Genomic DNA, 26606 nt, shown 5'->3' on the forward strand with positions numbered 1-26606 from the left:
TACTAAAAACTGCATATTCATAATTAAAAGACCACTGGGAACACTTTTACATTGGTCTGGAGTGGGTCTTTTACAGATAAATAAAAATAAAGTAGAAACGAAATGGTCTTCCTCCAGAGGCAGACCCACTCTTCTGTAGGTCTATGTTTTTTCTGGCAGGTTCTGCACATTTTCAGAGGATATGAAGTCTTCAAAAGAACAGATTTTCCCTCTCCCTGTTGCAGAAAAATATACATTTTTTTTCCTCTGAAGTATTTTTACAGACTGTCGACAGAGATTTCTTTTGCTTTCACTAAATATTCTCCAACCAAATGTTTCTCCCGTCATATTTAAACACAAGTAAAGTGAAGAATAAAAGAAATAATTCCATTGTATCATGTAACAATACAGACTGTGACAATTCTGGCAGTCCGAAGAGTCAATAAGGAGAAGAGGAGCGCTGAGACAATACTTTTCTGAGAAGCAACATTTCTCTGACATTTTGTTGTCATAACACAATTTACTGCATGATAGATATTATTGTTTATTCTCTATTCCCTTTTTGTTAGCATATTTGGCATCTCATAATGTGGGTGTGCAGGCCTCCGTCCTTGCAACACTGCAGTGCTGAGCTGGCAGGGGGATCCTCTGTAGGGTAAATGCAGCTATAGATGCACAAACTGGCAAAAATGAATGAGATTTTTTGCACCACCTTAGTCTGGAAGTTATAATTTATTATGTTTTCATAAAAACTATGCATTATTTTATTTATCTGAACTGTTAAATGTTTCTGTTGGAGTAGAAAGTACGGACAAGGGCCACCTTTTTAATGTTTGCTGTTTTTGGCACACGAGACGCTGTGTGTTCATGGGCGTTTCTGCTTTTTCATCACTAGGATTGAGTCTGTGTCTGCATGGGAGTGTGAAAGCCTTTTCATAATGGCGTTTTGTTGTGCACATTGTTGTTAGATAAATGAATATATGGAGATAGGATGTTGTAGGAGCTGCTGTATTTAGATACAGAGGCATCGCAGGGAGAAGAAGTCCAGACAAATTTATTTCTAAAAAGCTTTTGACAAAGGAGGTTTATCTCAAAGTACTTCACATCTTTGCAAAGGACACAAACAAAATGCAAAAAGAGAAACGAAATGAGAAAAAAAGAAACTAATCTCCTGGGAAAAAAAATTACGCTGTGTACGAATGAGGGCACAATAAATAAAACTCTCCTCGGTCAGTTTAAAGATGATGCAGGAGTTGGACTTTTCCTTGCAGGTGTGTAACTGTGTGGATGTTTGCATAATAAAAACGTATGCATGCATGTGCGAGGATCACTTTCTCCCAGGAGGATCTTTGCATGTTCAAGCAGATGTTTCATGTCTTTCCTGTGTAGCAGAGGTCTGGTCCTGTCCTGTCCTACTCGCTTCTTAGGCCCTCCTCTCCTTTCACAAGCATCTGTTCTTCACGGCCATGTTGGTGACACCTGCGTCCCAGAGGTATCACAGAGGAATCGGGTCACGTTACAAATTGGTTGTCATTGAGTGCTGCAGATGCGAGGGAGATCACTGCCCCCTATCTGTTCCAACTGCCCATCCATGAAAAAGTTGAATGAGGGGGGAAAAGGGGGCTTGTGATAAGACACCTGTATAAATGATTTTTCCCTTGTATTTGTTTGCACAACGGTATACAGACTAATGGATGTCAACCATTTTTGCCCCTCAGCAACCTCATAATATCAGAGCAGAAAAGCGTAAAGGAGACTACAGAGCATCCAAACGTCTCTTTTTTTTCTTTCCCCATATTTCTTCAGGTCTAATTCACGGGAATATGATAAATGGAGGAGGGCAAGTGTGATGATGCAGTTTAAAGGAGCAGCTGCTTTGTTTTTTTTTCTTACGCCAAATGTATGCTTGAACCTTTGATCAGTACAAGAAAGACAATGTGTAAACAAGCAATCATTGTGATGCGTTCTGTGCTTAGAAGCGTACAATAATGATGAAAGCGGAATGCTTAACATTGCTGGAAACAACAAGCGAACCTTTGTAGAGACGAAACTCAAAGCTCGAGGTAAAATCAATGGCTCTGTGTGGTTTGAGGTAATACATAATTTCTACACGGGGAGCTGTGGAGTAAAGGCATTGACGATTTGTCATGACACTTGAAATCATTTTTCCTCCTTTAAGGCGGAGCCCAGACAGACTAGGTTTTCAGCATCATTTGTTCGTCTGTCTGATTTTCTCCGACTCGCACATGCAAGGAAGTGAGTTTCAGACATCTGCTGATGTTGCTTAAATGTGCCGACTATGCTGGTTTTTGGAGGATGATAGCAAAAGCACAATCCAAGTTTATCATTTTAGGGGCGGCCTTTTTGCAGTGGTAGAGTGGTTGACCTACGTATGTTCACAAGATCGCAGGTTTGGTTCCTGCCTTATGTCGGAGTGCCCTTGGGCAAAACACTGAGTTCCACATTTCTCTTGGTGGTTGGACCAGTGTTCGGCAGCGGAGCCCCTATCAGTGTGTGAATGTGTGCATGTATGGATGAATGAGATTGTGTGATAAATCTTTGTTCCTACCACTCCTAATTATTTTGGAAAGCAAATCTTGTGAAGGTTACAGAAAGAGCCAACTTTTGTTGGTCAGTTGGTGCACTGCAAAAACTGGTTCCTATGACAGTTCAAAAGACATTTATTTCAAGAAAAGTTTTCTTTTTTTATGTCTTGCAAGAAGGATAATCGTATGAACAAAGCTTTTCAACAGCAAAATAATTTTAGTTTGCGAAAACACGTCTTTGTGACCTAATTTCTTTTTGTTTCGATTTTTTTAATAAGAATTCTTGGTAATTCTTACACCTTTGGGAGATTTTTTTCCTTTTTTTTTTTTTTTGTGCTTGCTTAATCTGCCAAACTTTTTGTCTTATTTCTAAAAGGCCTGTTCTTGCATTATGGGTCAACTCCCAGCTTTAAGAGTCATTGTATCCTTAGGCAAGACATCTGCCTTTGCCCCCAACAATGTTGGGGCTTACATCAGTAAGTTACTTTGAAAATAAAATGTCTTATGAACGCTATCCATACTAAATAGGTGTCCATTTTCAGAACCCATTCAATCCCTTTCAGGGTCACAGGAGCCTATCCCAGCTACTGTTGGGCAAAGGAGGAGTATTCCCTGAAAAGGTCATCAGTGTATTGCAGGGCCGTACACTCACATGCAACCGAGGGGCAATTTAGAGCCACCAACTAACCTATGACGCATGTTTTTGGACTATGGGAGGAAACCAGAGTGCCTGGAGAAAAAACGCAAATGCAAGGGGAGAACATCAACACTCCACACTGAAAGTACTCAGCCGGGATTTGAACCAAGGCCTTCTCACTGTAAGGCAAAAGCGCTAACCACTGTGTAATCTATTGTAATTAACAGGTTGAAATATGGGCTTTTTACTCTTTGTTTTCTTTATTTCTGTGCAAAAACAAATCCAAGGGCACACCACTTAAACAAAGAACTATGCCAAAGCCCAAGACTTAAAGCATAAGACTACTATAATGTAAAGTATGTGGCTCATTGATTTTCCAAAGCAAACCACATGCACAAAAGAAAATGATGAAGAGGGGCTCAGAACCCCCACTGATTCACAAACAGAGAGAAAGGGAGCAAGGTGATGTGTGTCTGAGTCATGCAGGTTTGTTTTTCAGCTCTCCAACGCAACAGTCCATTAGTTCATTCTTGTAGGAGCTGCTCATGGGTTCAATCCAGCATGTTCCCTCAAGTCTGAGAGAAAGAGATGAGGACCCACGCTGTGCTGAGTGCTCTAATATTGTTCACACACATCTTCACTTAGGTGTGACAAAAAATGGATACAAAAGGTGCGGGTGAAAGAAAGAACATGCGTGGATGGCTTGGCAAAACCAGGAAAATTAAAAATTCATATTTATATTTGGCCCGTGGCACAAGAAACTTGAAAAACGTCCAGATTTTGTACGTTTTGTTGGAAACAGGTTTTTCTGAATTTGGAGGATCTCAAATCTAATCTGACACAATAAATTGTGGAACAAATAGTACATATAGAAATGTAAACAAAGTTTTGTTTTTAATTAGGCAAACCTTATGAATGTTTATGATCATGTATTTCTCTACAAACTATTTGATTCTTTTGTCTTTTTTAAATGAAAAATGATGTGTTTTTGTCTTTCAGGGCCCGCCAACCACCACAGTCAGTCCACATTACGGCCTCCACTGCCCCCTCCTCATAACCACCAGACCTTGTCCCACCAGTCTGCCAACAGCCTGAACAGAAACACCCTGAGAGGGGGGCGTAACCCAATTCACGCCCCGGCTCCGGGCACTGGAGACGGGCCGACCACCCCTGAGTCAGTTCAGTTGCAAGACAGCTGGGTGCTCAACAGCAACGTTCCTCTAGAGACCAGGTCAGAAGAATCACATTTCTTCTCATTTCTGTTCAGTTTTACAAAATATGACATCCGGTGTGCCATAACTTTGGTCCCAGCCGTGACAATTCCCAGGTTATAATATGACATAATTTAAAGCCAAACCGCTTCAAAAAGGGCCCAGTAGGTAAAGTGATTGTGGACTTCATGCAGACTACAACAGTCAGGGAATCGATTTTGCATTTAAGTAACAGACAAAGCAAATCAATATTTATGTTTTTTCATAATATTAATTCTTAATTAGGGGAAAAATATTTCAAATAAGAGTAATTTTGTTGCAGTAATTGTAAAATGTTTTCATTGTAAAATGCCACAACAGACTTTAACCATTTTATGATCAACTGTAGGGAATAAATCAAGAGCCAATATCAAGGATTATTATTTCATTGTTGATACAAAAACAGCAAAGAATTTTAGTTAACTCATTCAAAGGATAAGAAAAACTTGCATTCTGTACTTGTTTTCAAATAAACAACCTTGCTGCAAAGAGAGAGTTGGAGGTGAGGCTCCTTTGCAAAACCCTTCCACTCCAAAAAAAATTGAGCCTCCAAAGGCATCTTTTGGCTCCAGATATCAATTATGTGCCTTGTTAGTAAGGGTTTTTTGAAAGATAAGTCATGATTTGGAATCATGAATCACCAATCATTTCTAGTAGCTCTACCCAACCCTGGTCCTCAAGATCTACCATCCTGCTTTTCATTTTTTACAGCTAATGGGTTGGATCAAGAGATTTTGATTGATTAAATCACTTGATTTGGGTATACAGACGTAAACAGGGTAAGCATGTAGATTTGAGGCTTGGGAAGCCTTGATTCACAGCATTATGAACTATCTCACCTTGAAACTTTCCTAACATCCACATTTTTTTTCCTGTTAACACTCGAAAAACCTCGAAGTAAAAGGGATTGCCTACTTAATTATGTGCTGGTATACTTTTTATTATAAATTGAATTTATAGTTTTCTTGAGACTATCCAAGAAGGTCTTAGATAGAGAAGCATGAATGATGCAGACTTTAGTTTGAGAAGAATCGCTAAAGGTCTCAGTTTTCCGCCAAACAGCTCAACTAATTTGTCTCTCTGAGACCTGTATACCTTCTTTTAACCCATCGCATGTCAAGATGAATCATGCTCACTGAGCAACCTCTAACACACAAACCTCTTAAAGGAAGAAGAAAAAGAAAAAGAAAAACGACTCTGTGTCACTCAAATCCAGCTCATCACAAAGCGTGACACAAAAGGTAGCCGGTATCAAAGCTATTACTCATGCAACCTGGATTGAGCTGGCAGGAATTACGAACCATTTCACACGTGCAACACATGTGGTTTTGCCAGAACACAAAGAACACTTACCAGGAAAACAGAGAATTCATGTGGCGTATTACTATTCATGAGGTACGCAGTAAGAGGGGCTCTGTCTACATCCTTGCTAGCATATGCAAAGCTGCTCTCTGAGCATTTCTTCTGCAAGCTGTGGTCGTGTTTCTCCTGCTGGGCACTGGAGCTTCCAGCTCTGATGGACCCAGATAAGATCCCCAGAGTGCTGGCCCAGTGCAGTATTTATGAGGCTGGGCCATGATTAATTCAGCCCTACTGATATTAGGTCTATACCCAAACCAGGCATTGTGTTGGTATGCTCTAGGGGTGAGAGGTATGTTCAACAAGAATACTAACACCTCTAAAAAAATATCCACACCTGTGTTACCATGGTGGCGTATCTTATTTTATAGAGAAACATCAGTTGTTTTTTGCTGGTATAAATATTGAAGCAATTTTGGGGTGAAACATGGATACATTTTAGATTTTCAGAAATGGAACCCTCTGCAGGTGGAAGGTTTGGACTCAAAGCCTATGAATGGGGCCCAAAGTAGCACATGGGATTTTCAGCTCCACCCCCACCGCCCCTTTTTGGAATCCATGCTGGCTGGAGCTGCTGGAGTTTGTGATTGGGTCAGAGCCAGCCGGGCAGAGCCAGAGTCTCACCGCCCCTGTGCTGGCAGAGCACGGCCTCCATTTCATTATAACCAACAGCTATAGAAAATGATGAGCAACCTGTTATGCTGAGGGAGTGAGCGCGTGATTGAGTACATTTGTGTTTATGGTGTGATTACATTCGAGCATGTGTGCGTTTCGCCAACTGCGACTGCTCCCCATTGTGATCATATGTAAATCTTGGCATTTGTTGTCCACTCGTTACCGTAAACGTGTGTGCGCCTCAGTGTGTGTGCTTTGGCTTGACCCAGTGCTGAGAGGATGAAGATTGATCACCTGAGAGCACTCCAGGGCTTGCATGAAAGAGATGTAAACAGACGATGGGGAGAGAGGTGTTATAGCATGGAAATATAAGTAAAGGTGGAAAGAAATGGTTTAAGTTTAAAGGAGGGAGAGATAAACATGGCAAAAGAGAGGCAAAGAATGGAAGAGAAGGTGTGATTGAAAGAGATTGTTTGGGAGAGTGTTTGAGAGAAAAGATAGAAAGGCAGAGGAGGGAGATTGGAGCCTGTGGAACATGGATACATTTACCGGTGTGAGATAAATGACTATAGATGGCTACTGCCAGTGCGTGCGTGTGAGCAAGAAGCCGAGTGAAGGAATGCACTTCGCAGCGTGAGCACAAGTGCACACACATGTACATCTGTTGTAGCATTTTGTGAGAAAGAACCCGATTTCCAATCGGTCCCTTGGAGCCTCTTGCTTAGCTGATGCCAGGTTCAATCTCTCTCTGTGATCTCTGGAAATTCCCCTGCACCTCCTGCCCGCTTCACTGTAGGCCACAATTCTGTGGGAGAAATAAGATCACAGCGAAGACTGCAGCATCTCAATTTATCTGGAAATAGCAGCGGGAATGGGCTACAGTTGGGATGGGGGGGGTGGAGTAAAGGGAGAGACCTTAGCTTACCTCTAAAAGCTTTGCTGTTGGAGCAATTGGAAGATGCAACCTATGGTGGACATGGAGACATATTTGTTTGCAGCTTTTTGCAAACACTCTTGTCCGGAGTCTCAGGCAAAGGTATTTATGGTTTTCCAAACGATCTGACCTTGCATTTACCAAATACATGATATTCAAAACAATATCCAGCATTGTTTAGTGAGAGCCACTGCCTAAATGAGCTCCTTATTTACCTAAACTTTAAAAAAGAAACACAGTGTGTACCAGTACATCATTATTTTGACTATCTGGAGGCTCTGATCACCTACTTCGCTGTGGCGACCTCAGATGGGATGTGCCTAAAAGGTGAACAACATGAACGACTAAAGCAACATACACAGGATAATGGAGAGGATTTGTATATGCTACAGGAGTGGCTCCGCCCACATTGGACAACATTGGATTATTTTATATTTGCACAACAAAAACTGAAAACGTTCTGAGATTAGGTGGAAAGATTAAATAATATTTATTAGCAATGCTAATTTGACTTTTTTTCCCTCCCTGCTTTCCTGGGCACAACAGTTATGATTCTTATGTCATGTGACTGAAGACTATTATCAGCTAGAAATTGTTGTAAACATTTAAAAGCTTGAAAAATCACGTAGCCAAATCTTTTTTAGCTATTTAAGGATTATTTGTGGACAAAAAAACTTGAAATCTTCTTTTTCCAAAGCTCAGCTGCAAAATACATTCAAGGAGCTTAAGCTTAGAAGAGGTGGAAAATGTCAGGAGGTTGCTCAACTTACCATGGAAATCTTTAAATATCTGACTTTACCCACCCTAACATTAAAGATCATGTTAAGAAGTGCTCATAAATCTGGTGATTCTACTCCGGCTTTTTCAGTCTGTGGGAGCTTTCCACTAAGGGGATTGTCTTGGCAGGAGATCACAATCACAGATCAGAAGATGGAAATTTCTTATCAAAGGAAAAAAAACAATTATATTATACCAAAACAGATTTAAAGAAGTAAAACACAGCTGGTGCAACCAAAGCTGAAGAGAAAATAAAAAAAAGAGAAATGTGCATATCCACAGTGGTGCAGCATGACGAGATCTAAAGATTTATTTCTGTTTATTTTGTTGAATTAATGTGTCGCCATGAGGCATGTGGGGAATTTTTAGTCATATTCTGTCAGATGCGTCTGACTGTTTTGAATTATGTTGGCATTAAATAAAGCTCACTCAAAAAGTTGACTTTGTTGAAGCAATCTGAGCTTTAAAAAGTTTAAAGAGTATGAATTTGTTTTTCCACGTTGAATTTGTTTGAAAGTTGATAAGCAAAATGGATGTTAAGAAAGTCAATTATATTTGCCTATAGACCAGCTAAGGGATTAAAAAATTAACATACCCTTTGCCCTATTTTTTTTCCAGTATTCAAGTAGTTTGGATCACATAAGCACAACTTCCTCCCAAGATATTTATCTTAGAGATGCTTCTTGGGTTAGAGAGGCCGTAGCTTAGTCACATCCATGCAGTCAAGCTTTTATTTACTCTCTAAAGGAACTGGTTTAGGCTGTGCTTTTATGTGTTGATCTCTTTATCTTGAAGCCTAAACTGCTGCAGCGCAGATTAGGTTTCCAGCATAAGCTGCCATGGTGATACACCTCTGTGAGAAGGGAACAGGCTTCCTGACACTCCAAACTCAGCGTTCCAACTACCTCACAACCTCACTAATCCTGTGTCAGAATACAGATCCATGGCTATCCAACAGCTGGTCAGATTTGGGTGGCAGCAATAGATGGCGGGGTTAGTCTGAAAATGATGGCGGTGGTTAATGTGATTAACATGACGGTCACTTGAAGGGCAATATATTTTGAAACTTAACCCACAATTCTTTTGCAATTTTTCAACCTCTGTAAACTAGGAACAGTTATTCAGGATAATTTAGTGTGAACGGAAATTGAATAGAATCTTAAAAATTGAAAATCAATATAAACTGGAAATAGTTTCCTCTCAACACAAATCAAAATATATATAACATAGAATAGAAGCTGTTATGAGTGAGAAAAATTCCCAATTTAATTAAAATTTGACTTATACAGCCCACTATAGTCGTCTCAATCGGCTTCATATCGATAATTGTATAATAAACATGAAATAGAGTTTAGCTATCCTTATTTCTAGACCATAAATTGAGTAAGGTAAGACCATAATTATATATTTTAAGATAGGTTTGCCTTAAATTTATGTTACAAGTATAATAAAATTTTCCACTTTTCCCTAATCAATTAAATTTTGTAGGAAAAAGTTAGAAAAAAGGTTGTTTTTTAGAAATATTGCTTAGAATATGATGTTTTTAAGATCAAATTACTTAAATACAATATATAAGATTTACTGTCCTAAAACAAGTCATTACATCTTACTGAAAAGCTACTGGTAACCAAGTTTTGTCTTGTATCAAGTGTCATGAGCTGTTTAAATTCAAAACTAGAAAAAAATCCTTGATGAGATTTTGTGTTTTTGCATTGTAATGTCTTTGTGTAACCCTTGTGCTATCCTAGGCACTTTAACATTGGGAGTTGGGTCATCTAGACCCACTAGACAGTGCGCTGAACCTTTTTTCTTCAATGATTTGTGATCTTCACTGGTGTCCATGGATTACATGAAATCTTTCTACCTTTATCCACCTTTGTCATGGTAGGGAGAACACGTCGATGTGAGCGTGGGGTCATCTAAGATGCACAAGGGTTACGTTTGTGATGTATCTGTAATTGTGCATGGTAAAGAATGCAGCACACTTTAGTCAAAAGTAAATGATGAAAATAAAATTACCAGCATCTCAGCCTCAAAATGCTTTATATGTACAGTGTGACAAGCATGTAATCTTTAAAAATACTGGTCAAGCTGACAAAAATGCAACAGTGACATTTACAATAATTTCCTCTGTAGTTTCAAGCTGTGCTTCTTATTGTTTTCTTTCCTTTAGCTCAAAGTATTTGGAGCTCCCCTGCTGCCTTCTTTTCTGTTTTTGGTCTTTTCTTTTGTTCTGTGACTTCAACCCGTCACTGCGGCCCCCTGGAGATTGGAATATAAACACAGATGATAAAAGGTTATGGCAGATGAATGTCTGTCTGTGAACTGTTACATTAAAGTGATGACAAAATATGTAATAACTTTCTGTTTTGGAGAGCCTAATGTGTTTATATTGAGTGAAATAAAAAAGTAGTATTTTGAAGTTTTTGCTCTTTAAGAAAACTAACTACAGCTTTAAAGATTTAAAACGAGTTGAATGAGGCTTTAGCCTATGTTGAATTCATATTTTTACTACACTAATAAATCACACATTAGCACATATAAATACATCAGTCAGCTTTAGATTATTTTGCCCTCCTGATAAAACAAGACTCAGCAAACCATGCATGTCTTCAGATTTTTATGAGTGAGAGAGCCTGGGCCAGAAGGAATATTAAACAAAAAAGTTTAATTCTTACATCACCCGGAGATAGATGCCTCTTTGATATCTTTGCAATAAAAAGAGGTTTAGTTTAAACAAGATGGCCAGCAACTACAGCTGTATGGAAACATGTGAGCTCATACCCATTGGCCTCCATTTAGCTTTGTTGTTGTCGACAAATAGGTTGAACAACACGCATCATAAAGTACATGAAGAGCTGAGGATTTGATACTCACCTATCAGCCAAATCGAGTTTTTGGTTTATCTAACAATTGGACTTTGTGAGCAGTGTTGATGTTAAATGTAAAACAATATCCTAAAATACACGTGAATCAAGTTCCATTACAGTTCTCATAAGTATAATATCTATTCATAAAGGTCAAACTTTGTTGAAACCAGGCTGTTTGGGGCACACCAATCGGCTATACCATAATGACACCATCAGCTTGTTTGCCGTCCCTGATACTCATTATGAACTGCAAGACACAGCTGACATGTAGGGTAATGCTGCGTTCACACTAAAAATAACTTCTCTTTTGACGCGCATCAAATGCTCTGCTCGACACTTTTCCAAAAATGTGTTTAATTAACGTGATACTCCAGAAGCGTGTGGGAGGAGCTACTGTCAAAAGTTTTAAAGCCTCATCACTACATGGAAGCATTGCCTTTATGTACAGTACCATATTTCCATCCTTAAGTCCAGAGAGAAGTGTAGTGACACCTCTGTGTGCCCTTGAGTCACCAGAAAAGCCGTGCTTTGGAGTCACATGGACTCAAAACAAGCCCAGCTGGTGGTGGGCTTTTATTCTGTTTTGAAGTTCAAATCTGATATGTAGCACTGTACAGCATTGAAGTTATAACCCAATCAATGCAAATCAGCAAATTCTGTCATGAAAAATAGCAAATTTCCCCGGTCATGCAACATTTTATATTAGTAATGTGTAGCACACCGGTGCAAAAAGCCGCTTTCCTCTGCGTCAAAACCAGATCATTTATGTTGATGGGGTAAACGGTCGAGGAGGTGTGGTCTGTCAAAGAGCGAGTGTTATTATTAAGGTGTTGAAAGGTTAAGCCAAGGAATTTGCAGCCATTTTTGTGTATAACCCAGTACATATATTTACTTATATGTTACAGAATAACAGTTTTATCCTGATTAATCTACATTCTAAGTAAAGATAGCCTTCAGGGTTTCTTCCAAGGAAAGCCTTTACCTCAGAGATCTGTTTCAAAAGTGATTTAAAAAAAAAAAGATGCTACTGACTCCGCTGACCTAATTTCCTCAGGCAACTCATTCCACACCTCAGCTGCTTTAACCTTTTCTCAGTTTTAATATGTCCACATTCTAATTCTCCTTTTACAAAATATGTTGCCAGATTAGCCTCACAAAGTGAACACTAGATAAAATACTTCCTAAAAAGGCATAACCTGTCAGTTTTTGTCTCCGTTCCTACAGTGTAGACTGCAAAGGGGCTTCTAAATGAGGATGACAGGAAATGTAATTTTTCTTTTTTTTTAAAATCAAAATGTTATTTTTTTACGATCTGCATGAAGAAAAGGGTCAATTGAATTCAAAATAATATGCAATTCATCCACAAATTTGATTCAGATTTCATTTATAGCAAGGTCTCGCAGTTCTGGCAAAAAACAGCATTTCAGACGTTTTGTTTTAGTTAGATCTAATATTTTTATACTGAAGACATGGAAGATGATCCATCCATCATTATTAGTGCATACATAGTTCTGATTGGGGTCACAAGGGTTTCTGGAGTCTACCTAACCGACCAGAGGGCAAATCTGTACAAATTGCCAGTCAAACCACAGAAACACTTCCACTCATTCCTAAGGGATATTTAAGTAATCAATCAACCTAGAAAGCATTATTTTGGACTGTGAAGGGAAGCAGGAGTGTCTGGAGAAAAATCAAGCAAATTTAACACAGAAAAAAACCCTGTCCAGATTCAAACCAGACCCTTCTTGTTGGAAAATTATAGTGCTATCCAGCAAACCAGCTCATTAAAGCAAATGTTTTTTGGCCAGACCAAACTCGGATCAATTGGTTTCTCAATCCACAAAAATGTAAGCCAGAGGAAACATTATGACGATTTACTGTTTGTTTCAGTCCCCCAAACTGTACTAACAAAGTCTGTTCAGCAAATTAACGCTACTCGTACTGTATCCCACTGACAATTATTTTTCCCTCAATTGTAGCGGGTAACAATTCTCACTACACCGTCCTTGAGCATCCTCCTCTCCCTAAGAGCTCTCTGCTTCATTCTCAGATCTGATTGTTTTGCAGTCACCCCATAACGACTCGACCCTTGTTAATTGTTCTCCGTATCTGATGGTGATTGTCAGACTGCCGTCCTAAGCAACCACGTTGGTGAGGGGTGAGAAATGGGGAAGAGCAAGCAGGCCCATGTGTGCCAGTACGGCTATGCAAAAGCGTGTGTTTGTTCGCTCAAGGGGAATACGAGCTTTGACTTCCTGCTAATTACCCAGCATGCTCTCTGTTCTGTGGTTAATTGTCCAGGTCCTCTTTTCTCTCAGTGGGGAACAGTGTTGGAATGGAGAGAAAACACGTCCTCTCTTCCTCTCCCTGCCCGTCTTGTCTATAGCCTTCCATCCTTTCTTTATGTCACTTTTTGTTCAGCAGGGATGCAAATTAAACATTTGGTTGCACATACAGGGCCAGCTCATGAAAGAAAACCCACATAAATTTCAACTGTTTGTGCGTGGGCAGGCGCTTATGTCTAAGTGAATGCGTGTGTCAGTGTGTGAGTATGTGCTGCTCATACTGAATTTGTGTGTTGGATGTGTATTAGTTGATGCAAGGCAGCAAGGTAGCTGGGAAGGGGAAGAGAAAAGGGGGGGGGAGGTATCGCTGTCAGCTCTTTCTAATTATGTGTGACATTTCCATGCTGGACCACTGTCAAAAATCACACAATGTTCACACACAAATGCACAAATACTGGTGAGCACATACACAGACGTAGCAGCCTAATGATACAGAGTTGTGATTGCTGGCTGCCTGCTATGATAGAACCCCTCCATAGCCATCTACAACATAAATCAATGTCAATTACCTCCCCAGAGCACATTAGACACTTTCCATTCCTACTTGTAATTAGTACGGCCCATAGACATAATCCCATCGCACACAAGCTCATAGTGGAGCTTCTACACACAAACAATAAAGCCCGGGACTAAACTCTTTTCAGGGAGCAAGTTCAAATACATACCAGCAGATCACATGATGTGCATTGTGTCATATATAATGCAACGATTTACCAGCTCACTTTTGCACATTAGGAGGGTTCTAATTAATTAGCACTGACCTTGCCATCACATAGCACTTTAGCGGCTGTGAAAATGAGTTCAAGCAGACGCCTGCTGCTTGACCTTGGAAAGTGTGTGTGTTTCGTGCTTTCACACATAAGTGCATTCTTGCATTTGGCAGCATATGGATTCATGCATGCATAATGAAATTGATAACAGTCACACTAAGAGTCTGTTTTCTTTATATATATATTGCCATGCATGCCAGCTCCTTGTCCTCTTTCTGCTTTTATCAGGTGTATAATTTCCTCCAATTCATCTATTTTCTTTGGAGTCATGCAGCATGCCTGACAGGTAAAGGCAGCGAAGAGAAAAGGTGATGAGAAAACAACCCGGCACGATGGCAATCCAACAATCAGTGTCATAAAATCAAGAGAAACAGAGAGGACGGCATGCACAGGCAAGCTAAATAATTGATAGAGTGGACCCATGCTCTCACTTGGAGTTCATTACCTGTTTTGACCTACTATTTTTAAATCGACAAGCAGAAATAAAAACACGGCCGGTATAAACTGCAGTGATTAAACAGTTCAGCCTCATCCATTCAGTCCTCTAACTAATCAAAACACAAGTGGAAGTAAGATTCGAATTAAAACGGCAGCTCTGGCTACATCTGTGCACATATGAGTCACATGTACTGGTCTGTAGGCGGAAAAGAGTCACAACTCAATTTGACAAAAAATAACAGAATGCAAATTTGTCCCTAATTTTGTTAATTTGTCAATGCTTTTATCTTGAGTGACTTGGTTTATTTGCAGAACTCTAAGATGAACAAAAAATCCTCCAAAGAAAGTTTAGAGCATTTCCATTAGGGGTTAACTGTGGTTATTCAATGAACCGATAATTGACTTACCTTAGCTGTCAATCTCTATCATGTTTCCATCCATCTATCCATCCATCCATCCATTCTCAGAAACCCTTTTAGGGTCACAGGGTTATTCGAGCCAACCCAGCTACTGCTGGGCGAAGATGGGGTACACCCTGAACACATTACCAGTCTATTGTAGGGTCTGTCATGTTACCCACATCTTAATTTATATTGTTGATCCTGATTTCAGCAAAACTGAAAAATTTGTTTCCATCCATTAACCCATCCATCCATTTTCTTAACCCACTGTATGCCTTTTGGGCTCACAGGGTGGCTGGAACCAACATAGCTACTGTCAGGCAAAGGTGGGGTACATACTAGAGGGCTGCATTGGGATCGGGTCCCGCCGGGTCCCGCGGGACCCAACCCAAATCTCGCGGGATTGGGAGGTTTGAATTGTGCTGCGGGCGGCAAAAAAAAACCCCGCGGGATCAGTGCTGGCATGAATATCTCATGAATATATATTAGCGGACTACGTTAGGCTGTGTGGCTGTTGGATTCTTATGTACTGAAGCTCCGTGAAGGCACCAGGTAGAGACGCCTAATGGCCTCTGTCATCTAACCTGTTGTTGGGGGTGTGCAACGCCCCGCCCCGCCTCTTACTAAGAGCGCGCTTCAGGCCGTCTGTCTGCGCGCGCACACACGCACACTTTTAACAGAACAGGATTTGTGAAAATATATTTAATAATTAAGTTGCAAATTACACAAAAGAGGAATGCATGAAAAGATGAGGCTGGAGGAGGGACATGAATCTCTTTAGTAATAATATCAATACAAATACTTGTTTTTTTCCTGCGGGACGGGAGACGATACAAAATCAATGCATCTCTATTACTGTGCGGGACTAAATTCTATGAGTTTTGCGGGTGCGGGCGGGAGTGGACATACATATTGCGGGTGCGGGCGGGAGTGGACATACATATTGCGGGAGCGGGCGGGAGTGTAACGCATACGTTGCGGGAGCGGGCGGGATTGGTCAAAAATTCAGCGGGCGCGGGCGGGAGCGGGATGAAGAAAATAGTCCCGCGCAGGGCTCTAGTACATACAGAACACATCGCCAGTCTGTTGCAGGGTCTGTCGTATCACCCACATCTTAATTGTTGCTCCTGATTTATGTAATTTATAAAACATTTGTTTCAAACTAAAAAAAAGATTTATACTTCACTCTTAAATGATTTTGATTGTGTTTGGAGATTTATATTTGTGATTTGTCTCTTTTTATTTATTATTTCCCAATTGCAATTACTGAAAAGAAAAAAAAAGGTAAAACAATGACAATGAAAATCAAACACAAGTGTACAGTTAAATTTATTATTGAAAAAAGCTCTTAAAACATCAATAACATCTAACTCGCTAACTTTCAGGATGATGCTGCTCATAGCTTCCTGTTAGTCATAAATTAAAGAGGCAGAAGTAAATCTCTTCAACAAAAAGCAGTGGAAAAAGCAACAAAAAGCAGTGCTGTTTCCACAGCAGTGAAAAGAAACATTTAATTACAGCTTGCCTGATGCAAAGTTTTTTTGAAGAAATAAGAAGTAAAAGAAAGTACTTTCCACTTCAAAGAATATTCTCATTTCCACTCACCGAAATGGTAGACAAAGCTTCTCTTTACTTTATCTCCGAGGCAGTCGAGTGACCTTTCCTCCTCTGATATGTCACATTCACCAGTGGGCTTTGTTCTGCCATACCACCTGAGGATGCGGGGGCACATCTTCGCTCCCCATGTGTGCTGAGGGGTGTCGCAAAAGACATCTCAGTGGTTTCACAAACTTTTTTTTTTCTCTCTTTACTGTATCTTTGAAAAGATTCTTCAGGTGTTTTTTTTTTCTCTCTCTCACTTCATTCCCTCAAGGTTAGATGAAAAAGAAACTCTGAAGGAGAGAGAGGGATGTTTTTGTGGGAAGATGTGACTACGGTGATGTTTGAGAATAGGAGAACAGAAAGGAAGAGAAAAACAGGGATGAAAGTGAAAGACGGATGGTGGGGGAGCAGGTGCACTGATGACGGAGAGTAATAGGTAGTATCCGCACAGATATGGTGGTTCAAATCCTGTAATGTGTTCTCTGAGCTCTGACAAAAGCCTGGACAATGGGGACCGGAAAGGAGGGGTGCAACGCCGATCTTTTCCAGACATGGCAGGCAGGGGCGAGGCACATTGTAAGTGGGGTGAGCCGAGGCAAAGCAAGGGGACAGAAGAATAAAAGGGGCGTACAGCAGGTGGCAGCTACAGAGAGACTCTGAACTGGAACGAGGTAGAATTGGAGGCACAGTCATTTCCAGAGTGTTCGCACCCATATGGCAGGGAGCTTCACCTGACAGAAAAATTGGACTAAAGCTTCAGCATATGTGGCCCTGCCGTCTGGGCTTTAATTAGGTGAAAGATCATTTAACCTCCTACAGCGTTTTCACCGTTTAAGTGTTTACCACCTTTTTACTCGCTGAACAACCAGTTAATTTTTCGTTTTCTCTGCTCAGGCACTTCTTATTCAAGACCTCATCAGGGACCACGCCTCTCTTCAGTAGCTCCTCCCCTGGTTACCCCTTGACATCAGGAACGGTGTATTCCCCGCCCCCTCGCCTGTTGCCCAGAAACACCTTCTCCCGCTCAGCCTTCAAACTAAAGAAGCCGTCCAAATACTGCAGCTGGAAATGTGCAGCGGTGACGGCCATTGCAGCCGCTGCCCTGCTGGCCGTGCTCCTGTCGTACTTCATTGGTAAGTTAGCTCCACTAACCACTGAACTTCGCCATTTTCAGTCCTCCCACAACAACAGCTTCAAGTTGAGTGTGACTTTAAGTTGACTTCAAATTTAAGGCAGAGTCACAAAGTGTCATGTCAGCTCAGTCAGCCTCAGCAGGTGCCTTGACATCAGCTCAGCACAGGTAAACATAGAGGGTGATGCATATATCTCAGCCCACTAGGGGTGTTTCTCTGAACAGGTATCTGTCAAGGTACAGAAGCGGCAGGAAAGTGGGGGGTTTTTCTGATCCGACACCAGCAATGACAGGTTCTCAGAGGAGAGCCCTCACAGAATCCTCTGGAAGAGATTTTTATGCCTGTCAACTAGTGAACAGCGTGAAGTTAGAGAAAAAAGGGCTCAGAGAGCGTGGGTGAGGGTCCTTTCCTTCTTGACCTCATTCAGTGGTCAAGAGAACGTGGACATGTCCTGCATGTGTGAGTGTAGGATGTGGGTCTCTGAGCATATGTAAGTGGGGTGTCAAAAGAGGCAGATGTGCCACTGAGCCCCCAATTGGCCTCTTACCTCGGAGACCAAAGTCAACAGATGGGTGGATCACAGAAAACAGCAACATCAGCGGGAAAAAAACCCTCACTGATTCCCCATACATAATTAATATCAATTTTAATTATTTATAAACAAATCTATATTCTTTTACACCTTACAGTCTGCCACCCATAATTGTAAGTTTTAATGTGTGCACCCATATGACATTTGTCCAAATTGTGAACGTGCTCTTACATTTGTGTGGACTCTTGTGTGTTTTGCAACCACCCCACCCCCTCCACACACACACACACACACACAATGCCCTTGAGAGTGGTGCGTGTCCTCCAGAGCAGATCAAGGCCCCTTGCCTAGGGCGCACAGACAGATCCGTCCCCTCCTGAGCTTTGCTCGGTCACACTGCACTGGTCAGCCACATATGGGAGCAAGGAAGGCTTCCACGGCACACAGGGGGGGGAAAAAAACACACCTCCCTCATAGATAATTGAGGCCAGTGGATGTATCGAAGCACAGAAACGAGTAAAAGGTATCATCTTTTATCTTATTAGCAGCACAAGCCTGCTAATGACACAAGTGTTTGTTTTCATCTGGACCGATCATTTTCCCATCGAAAATCTGATAACGCAAAAATGTATTCAATTCAAAGATAAATTGTTGCCTTTAATTTTTTATTATTTTTTTTTGCCACTACATCAATACTGGTGAACCATCTGTGTGCACTGCAAAAACAAATCATTAACAATACTGCCTGTTTGTCAGCATAACTGATGGCATTAGCTTGCAAAATAAACTAAAGATTATTTTATTGTTGCACAGAAAAATTGGTATAAACTCACATTCCAACTCTGAAACCTGCCTTAGGCTACACTTTCTATGCAGCTTAATTTGTACTAAAGGCCCACTTGATAATTTTTTGATTTCTTTTAAACGTGTTCCCAGTGTTCTTTTAATTACAGTTTTGCCATTTTTAGCCAAAATTAAGAAAAACTCTGTCGTTTTCTAGGGCATAGTTTCTGCAAAGAAGCAGTACTTTATTAGAAATTTACCTCAGAGTGGTGGGCGGGACCGTTGGCGCAGAGTAAACCTACCCCCCCATCCCCTCCTAGTTGCTGAGAGGACTCTGTTTACAGTCCAGGCCTGCTGGTTTTCCAGAAATATACTTATCTGCTTCTGATTACCTAGATAAGGTGTATTTAGCCAATAAGGAGCTTCAATGACAGGTTGGTTGGAAAACATGTTGGACACCGGCCCTCAAGCCCTGGATTCTAACACCCCTGGTTTACAAACTCTCCCACTTTTTAGCTTCTTATACCCCCAAGCTTACATTATTGTTGCAATAAAAATTGCAAGCAATTTTGGAGCTATATCCATCCGGACAGTTTTGGTCCAGATGCCAGCTCGGATGAGGAAAACAAAGATGGATCTAGTTGTCTACAAGTGGATGCATCAGTACCAGGGAGATTGTGGCCCACCTAGTGTATTTTCCACATCATAAATACACTCTTTTTCAAACAGCATTTTTGTCTGCTCCTGATTCACAACAATTTAAATGAGGAAATACACAGAAATTAAAATTTTACGCTTAATTATCCTAATATATGTCTTTGATCATCAGAAAAACACCAAGACATGTTAAAAACACCAAAAACACGATTTTCATCAGAGTGGGTCTTTAACTGGCAAATGCCACCAAAGCTAATAGTGTCCAGCTGGCAATAGCTCTGTGAGCTAAATGAGGCTGAAATGACACTTTACTGTTATTTATGTTTGCTTTTACTTTTGTTAACTGGTTTCGGCTGTGGCACAGCAACATTTTGCCCGGGTGTTTTGTCAGCGCTGAACATAGCGGTAGCAGTGCTGCCAAGCCTGAAACCCTTGTGTTTACTTTGCTTTTTGTAGCGTTAATCGTGCGGCGAGTTCACCACTCATAAGGGGGATTTTTGTTGTACCTTGTTTGTGCGCTTTGCACATGAATGTGTAGGCCCGGCAGTCACCAGGGGGATTCTTCAGAGCATCCAGAGCCATGCAGCGTGAAGAGGACCCCTCTGAGGCGTCTGCCCAAGAGCCCACTCATAAATTACACCAGGACACATGTGCCTGAGCAGCACTTTTTTCTGCTAGACTGTGTGTGTGAGTTTTTCAGGATTTCTAGGCGACTTTTTTTTTTATTCTGTCCTGCTTCTCAGGATTGTGAATAAGGCTTTTAAAATTGCCTGACAATCTACCAGAGATGTTTGTGTACACACCGAGAGCCTTTTACAAAGGCATGCTTCAAGAACCCGGCTGACAATATCTCTTTCAAGCTCTATCCCACTGCTAGAATGGAGTCACGGGATAAGATAAACATGCAGACTGATGCAGACAATAAAAAAGAGTTTTAGGGTTTGCAGCTATGAGTTTGTGCATTTTCAGGTCTTGCTTTTGTGTAAAAGAGTTTGCGCGGACAGACAGTTGTGCTTTGAGTTAACAGAGTTTTCCTCCGGTGGGGTATGGCCTCCTCTTTACATATGAAGGAATGAGCGAACGGGTGTCGGGTGGAGGATAAACGAGCATTCTTGTTCTTCATTCCCCCGGCGTCTTGTTTGGTTGCTCCGCGCGGAGCACCCCAGCCAAAGAAGAGGCGGTTGCTAGGATACAGGTGAGTGGGATGGCATATAGGAGAGAAGACAGGTCCATCATTGTGAATGGCAACCTGGAGGGGGCAAGATAGAGGGAGGAAGAAAATAGAAAGGTATGTAATGTGGTTGGTCCAAAGAGGGCAGCGGGGACTGTGAGGGGATTTGGGAAAAAGAGGACAGATCACTGGAGAGACAGAGGACAGGACATCTATCACTGTCAGCACCGTGAGGTGTGAGGGCGCAAGATTGTTTCTGGGTAGAGGTCTGTTGCTGAGAAAAGGAGATGATAAGGAAGAGTAACAGAAGTGACATGAGAGCCAGGTGTAGATAGGAGGAACTGAGAAGAAGGGGAGCGTAGCCTCCGAAGGCTGGTGTCACTCGAAATAACCGTGGGACTAATGTCTCCTAATTGATCACAGCGAGCAGAGAACAGAGGGAGTGTGACAGCAGCACAAGAGGACAGAGGGAGACTGCAGAGGACAAGAAGAGAGGATGATGACAAAAGAAGTTAGAGAGGAGAAAAAAAGTGCCCAGCAGGATGGAGCATCCACACAAAGAAGGAGGGAAAAAAGAACAAGACGCGTTGAAGTTGCAAATGAGAGGTGAGGAAGGGGGTGATAGATGAAAGATCGAGGACGTGTCAAGTTAGCCGGATCCAGGTGGACTGTTTTCAGATGCCTACACAAACACACAAACGAGGACACGCAGTTGTGCCCTTGACTGCCACAAGTAGAGTGTGCTTGTGGGTGCTCGTGTCACCTTTACAGGAGTGTTTCACATAAATGTGTGCATGCGTGGTGAATTTGTTGAGCACAGTGGCATACCTCACATGGCGCTGTCACCACTGATGAATGAGAGCGCACGCACACACACACAGGCATGTATTCTTACTCTCGGCTCTTCTGTCTGTTGATTAAAGGCAGCCGCAGAGCACACACACCGACACGCTGTCATCGAGTGTGACCTTCATGCCTCCAAGACGACCACTTTCCATCCATCACCACCGTCTTGCTGGTCCAGACTGATCACAATCGCTTACTGCCCGCTCCTGCAGGCTAAAAGTGTCTCACTTCGGTGCATTCGCATCGCCGTTTACTTACATAATAACCTGGTAATGGCTTTCCTGATCACAGCTGTGTGGTATAGTTTAGCCCAGCGAGTAGATGGTAATCAAACGCATATCTGTGACGCGAAGTTATCACATCCACACCTGGTTAACAGGGAAATTAAATCATGTCAGAGATGCAGCCTTTACACAATCAGCTGCTGAGTATCCGATATGCTACAAAACACACAAAATGCAAATAATTGTTGTTCTGTTTCCTCTTAATCATTGCATCCTTATCTGCCGTCCCCAGAGACAAGGTTTAAAATCGCGGAGAAATGCAAATAAGAACCTCATTACATGTCAGATGTTTATTTCACACATACACACAGATCTACTTGTGACTCATTTAACAAGATAATTGAGTGATGCTCCCGTCTCTGATTGGTGGAAATTTTATAGATATACAATTAAATGAAGCACCAAAGAAAAATACTAATTAAACAGAAACTCAGAAGACGACCTTTAATCCCTACTTTTCCTCACCTATTAATCATGATCTGCACCAAACGCAGTCTTAGGAGATGCTTGTAAAAAAAAAGTAATCAAATACATTTTGAGGCACCATTTTCTTTTGATTCATAAATAAGTCAAACTCTTTAATCACTTTTTCTTTTATTTTTTTAGTCAAAGAAATTTGTGTAAATGTGCCAACTGCCGAGTTGTGTTGAATCTGCTGCTCCTACTATGTGGCTCCTCTCCAAAGCCAGCTCCTTGACCCCACTGTCCCCTCTCACATTGCATGTGGCTTTCCTTCTGCTGATCCAAGGTGGAACAGTGAGAGGTCAGGATGCGTCACTCATGCCAGCACGGGCGTCTGTGTACCTATGCATTTGTTGTGTGTGCACGATGTGCCTGGAGGTGCAGGCACGGTTGGGCATATGGTGGAAGCAGGAACCTGGGCATCAGGATCAGACATGGAGCGTGTGTCCGCAGCAGCAGGGCCTGTCGCACTCATAAAGGTTAGGATCTTACCACACGGTGCCAGTCCAGGAAAAGGGCAGGGCACGGCCGGGACCAGGCAGAAGGTGCCATACCATCTGCATGATGAGGGGATAAATGGGTCGTTTGCTTTGGTCTGGTAAAACGAAGCAGGGTGCAAAGTTGTTTTTAGTGCAAAGGTTCATCCGTTGGCGTTCTGGAAACAGGATTCTTGTTTTTGCACAAATCCACTTTTTTGCAGCCTGCTGTCTTACGGCTCTGAATAGTATTCAGTTTTTGTCTGCATTAGCATGTCTCCACTCATTTCATTCATTTCCCCATTCATTTATCCATTAACTCAGGTCTTATCTGGAACCAATCCGTACTCCAATTATGCCCAACATTCTTCGTAAATCCTGTTTGAAACACAGGAGATGGATGAAGGCGAAGTGAAAGAAACCACCATCTCCTCTCCTTTTTCTCTCTTTAATTTTCTTTCAGTTTCTCTATCTACTGGTTTCCAAAACGCACTCTGTCTTTTGTCCTCACTCATTCTCTCCCACTCTGATCTGTGATAAGATAGCATAGTTCCTCATATCCTGTTTCTAATACAGATCGATGAGAGGGAGAGGGCCGAGGAAGGCAGGGGATGAGGTGAGGCAGAGTGGGTTGATGTGAGGGGGGGGGGGTGCAAGTCAGGGTACAGATATCCAAAGAGGAAATGAGGATTCAGACGGAAGGACATCACTCAGAGGTCTTCTCATTTCGCTTTGTGCCGCACGCATGCGGTACGCCTTTGAACATACTTTCCAAAATAAAAGCATGTGGCAACATCTGTGCAGGGCCATGCCAGCACTTCAGTGCCCGAAAGGAAGCCATTTTGGCTGAACTTTCACGTGAGCTGCCGCCTCTCATTTTGCAGGTGGGGAGCTGCCAGCGACTGTCTTGCAGTCACCTTTTGTGTTGCAGTCAATTACAGTTCAGTTGCATCAGCTGGGTTAGGAGATCCCATAGGGGGTTGCAGCATTGTGAGCGCTTGTTGTTAATACCGTGCAATTTGCAACATGCATGGGTAGACACACACACATGCAAAGGCAGGCAAATGATTTCTCTCCGCGTATGTGACCCCCAAGGGCAGCAGCCAACTGCCGCCCCCGTCCCTTTGTCTGAGGCTCTAAATGATCTCAGCAAGATACAACCTCGCTGCTAAGCTAAAAGAAATGGCTACCTCTTTTTTTTCTTTTTGTCTTTTTCTAGATTCACAGATATCCTGTGGTAAATTTACCATTCCAAAAGAGGTGAACACTGACAAAACTAGCTGTTCTTTCCTCGCGTAGTGGTATTAGCTGCTACACCTGACAGGCACTGAAAGACAAATGTCTCTGGTAACTTCATTTTGCAGATGCAGCCTGTTTTTGGCACAAACTGCCAGGAAAGGAGGATTATAAGGAGGGGTGTTGGACAGCAGTAGGTAAAAAAAATATTTTAATAAAGCTTCCTAAACCAATTAGATTCCAGGACAAGAATAGTGGGCTGGTTTCAGCTACAATTACCGCCCTAATTGAGGTCAGAGTTGTTAATTTACTGGTGAATTAGAACGGTTAATGTGCATTTATTAGGTTGGCCAAGGGGAGAAGGCAAAAGAGTATGTTGTCTACGTGTGCGCAAGGGTGCTCTTTGTGTAATTTCAGCTGCATTGCGAGAGATTACATGCAAAAACATGCATAGAGGGCCGTTTTCCGTCTTAAGTACAATTAGCTGTATCTCGGCTGGTTCAATTGGTTCAATGCTGCTGAATGGAGGTTGATTTGTGCCAGAAAAAAAAAGGAGAGGCGGAGGAGAAAGAGAGACAGGAGGGAGAATTTGAACAGTTGGAACACATTCCAGAGAACAGAATGATGATGATACAATATCTTCCACTCCAGGGACATTCAGTGCACAAGTCCACAAAGTCACCTTTATTTATCTTTGGTTCTGTTTCCCCCTCACATAGAAATTGGTTTGCACCTTTTAACTTTGAGATGTGTGCTAAAATCTAAAGCTACATTCACATCGAGTATGTGAGGCGCTTTCAAGAACGCATTAAAGGTGCATTCTTGAACACGCGTTTAGCCCATGGTGTTCACACCGGACTCTAGTATTTAGTAGGGCATGTCCGCCCCCTACAGTTGGAAGAGGCTAAGTGCGAAATGTTGAAGCGGTGCACAGCTCGCAAATCTTGCTCTAGGCTTTTCCTTTCACCTATCTATTCTAAAATATATCAGACTTGAGCCGAATCCGAAACGCTTCATTACCCCTACGGCTTCTCTCCATCCCGACATTTATCCCTCCAATCAGAGAGATACAAAAATAATAGTGTCTTCAAATTTGGACGTTACTGCTTGATGATGTCGTCAAAAGTCGCCGGTCATCCACATTAGCATATAGCGGCCAGCGCTCGGTTAATACATAACAACATCGGTTTTATAACTTTATAAAGTCATCCAAAAACAAAATCTCAATACTTACATTTACATGTAAACTTCTGTGCTTCAGACCACATCCACGGGAAGAAATGCGTTTCTCCTCTGCACAACAGCATGACAAGGATCACTCCCAAGAGCCCTTAAAAAAAAATCCCCTTTGGACACCCCTGCAGCTTCAAATGCCCCTACAATTGGAGCAATTGGGAGGAGCCAGAGGGGTAGGGAAGCAATTCAAATTTAGCCTTGATGTCATATAATTCCAGCTGGGCACAAACCCTAACTATAAAGTCATCCTCCATGATCAATTTTGAAATGGTTGGCACTTCCGTGAATTGAAGGGAACACTCTCCATATGTCACTAACAAATCCGAGTCCCTGATAGATCAAAGTTAGACCTGGTTTATCTTTCCACGCATGTTTTGTATCTAGAGCCCAAAACTGTCTTAAAAATGTGGGTAGCTTCTCTTGAGCGCAAGAAATTTGAAGGCAGAACCCAAAATGCGCATTTACATAGATTTTTTATTGACAGTGGTTGTTTAAAGCTGTGTTGCAGAAGCCGTGAACCCACCTTAAGACACCTCTTTTTTGTTGCAATTGTGCTCTTCTAGTTGTTGTTCAAGTTTTTACTGCAACTTTTAAATAGTTTGTTTGGATATTTTTACTCAGTATTAGTAAAATGAATTAATTGCTAAGTTTTTCTTTTTATTCAAGCACAACATCAGTTCCTCCTCATGCGTTTTTTTGCCTTTTTCCTTTCTGAATTAACTGAATGGTGTTTGACGAAATTGGAGAATGGATTAAAAGCTGGACTGTGGAAAAAGGCATCAAAGAACTAGCTCAATGGAATGAAATCCTAGAGGCTCTGAATGGTCATGTAAAAGCTGAGGAATAATTATGACAGACATGAAAAACTTTGCTGAAGCCTAAGAGGACCATCGCTTTAGTCCATTTTGAAAGAAAAATCTGCCTTCTCACTGCGAAATATCCTTATGAAATAAGGACTGCATAATACGTTTGTGCTGCACGAGAGCCGCTCAAAGCATGCCCTTGTTGTGAGTCACACACTGACAAAAAGGGATTCACAACAATCATTTCTTACCCTGCCAGTCAAATATAAAGAATCCTCTCTTGTATCTTTTTTGCCACAATTTTGCAAACTTTTTTAATTTCTACGGGTGGGGGCTTTATTTATCTCTATCTTTCATATCCGCAACAACATCTCATAACTTATTTGCATCTGTTTTTCTTTTTTTTTTTTTTCTTCTTTTTTTTGCACCCCGGGGGGTTTTCTATGTTCTTTAATATTCCTTAA

The 26606-nt window shown here is 41.6% G+C and overlaps 1 protein-coding gene across 16 annotated transcripts in view; it reads left to right on the forward strand.

Moving 5' to 3' along the window:
- Positions 1-26606, forward strand: part of tenm2a (teneurin transmembrane protein 2a) — a 232788-nt gene that overhangs the window by 166681 nt on the left and 39501 nt on the right. For all 16 annotated transcript variants that reach the window (XM_020706716.3, XM_078953682.1, XM_020706715.3 and 13 more), the window contains 2 exons: positions 4162-4393; positions 17418-17656. In XM_020706716.3, the coding sequence (XP_020562375.1) occupies positions 4162-4393; positions 17418-17656 (471 nt within the window). The remainder of the gene's footprint in view (positions 1-4161; positions 4394-17417; positions 17657-26606) is intronic.

This window comes from Oryzias latipes, chromosome 10 (genome assembly GCF_053564925.1).
Source record: "Oryzias latipes strain Hd-rR chromosome 10, Olatipes_Hd-rR_3.1".
Taxonomy (NCBI): domain Eukaryota; kingdom Metazoa; phylum Chordata; class Actinopteri; order Beloniformes; family Adrianichthyidae; genus Oryzias; species Oryzias latipes.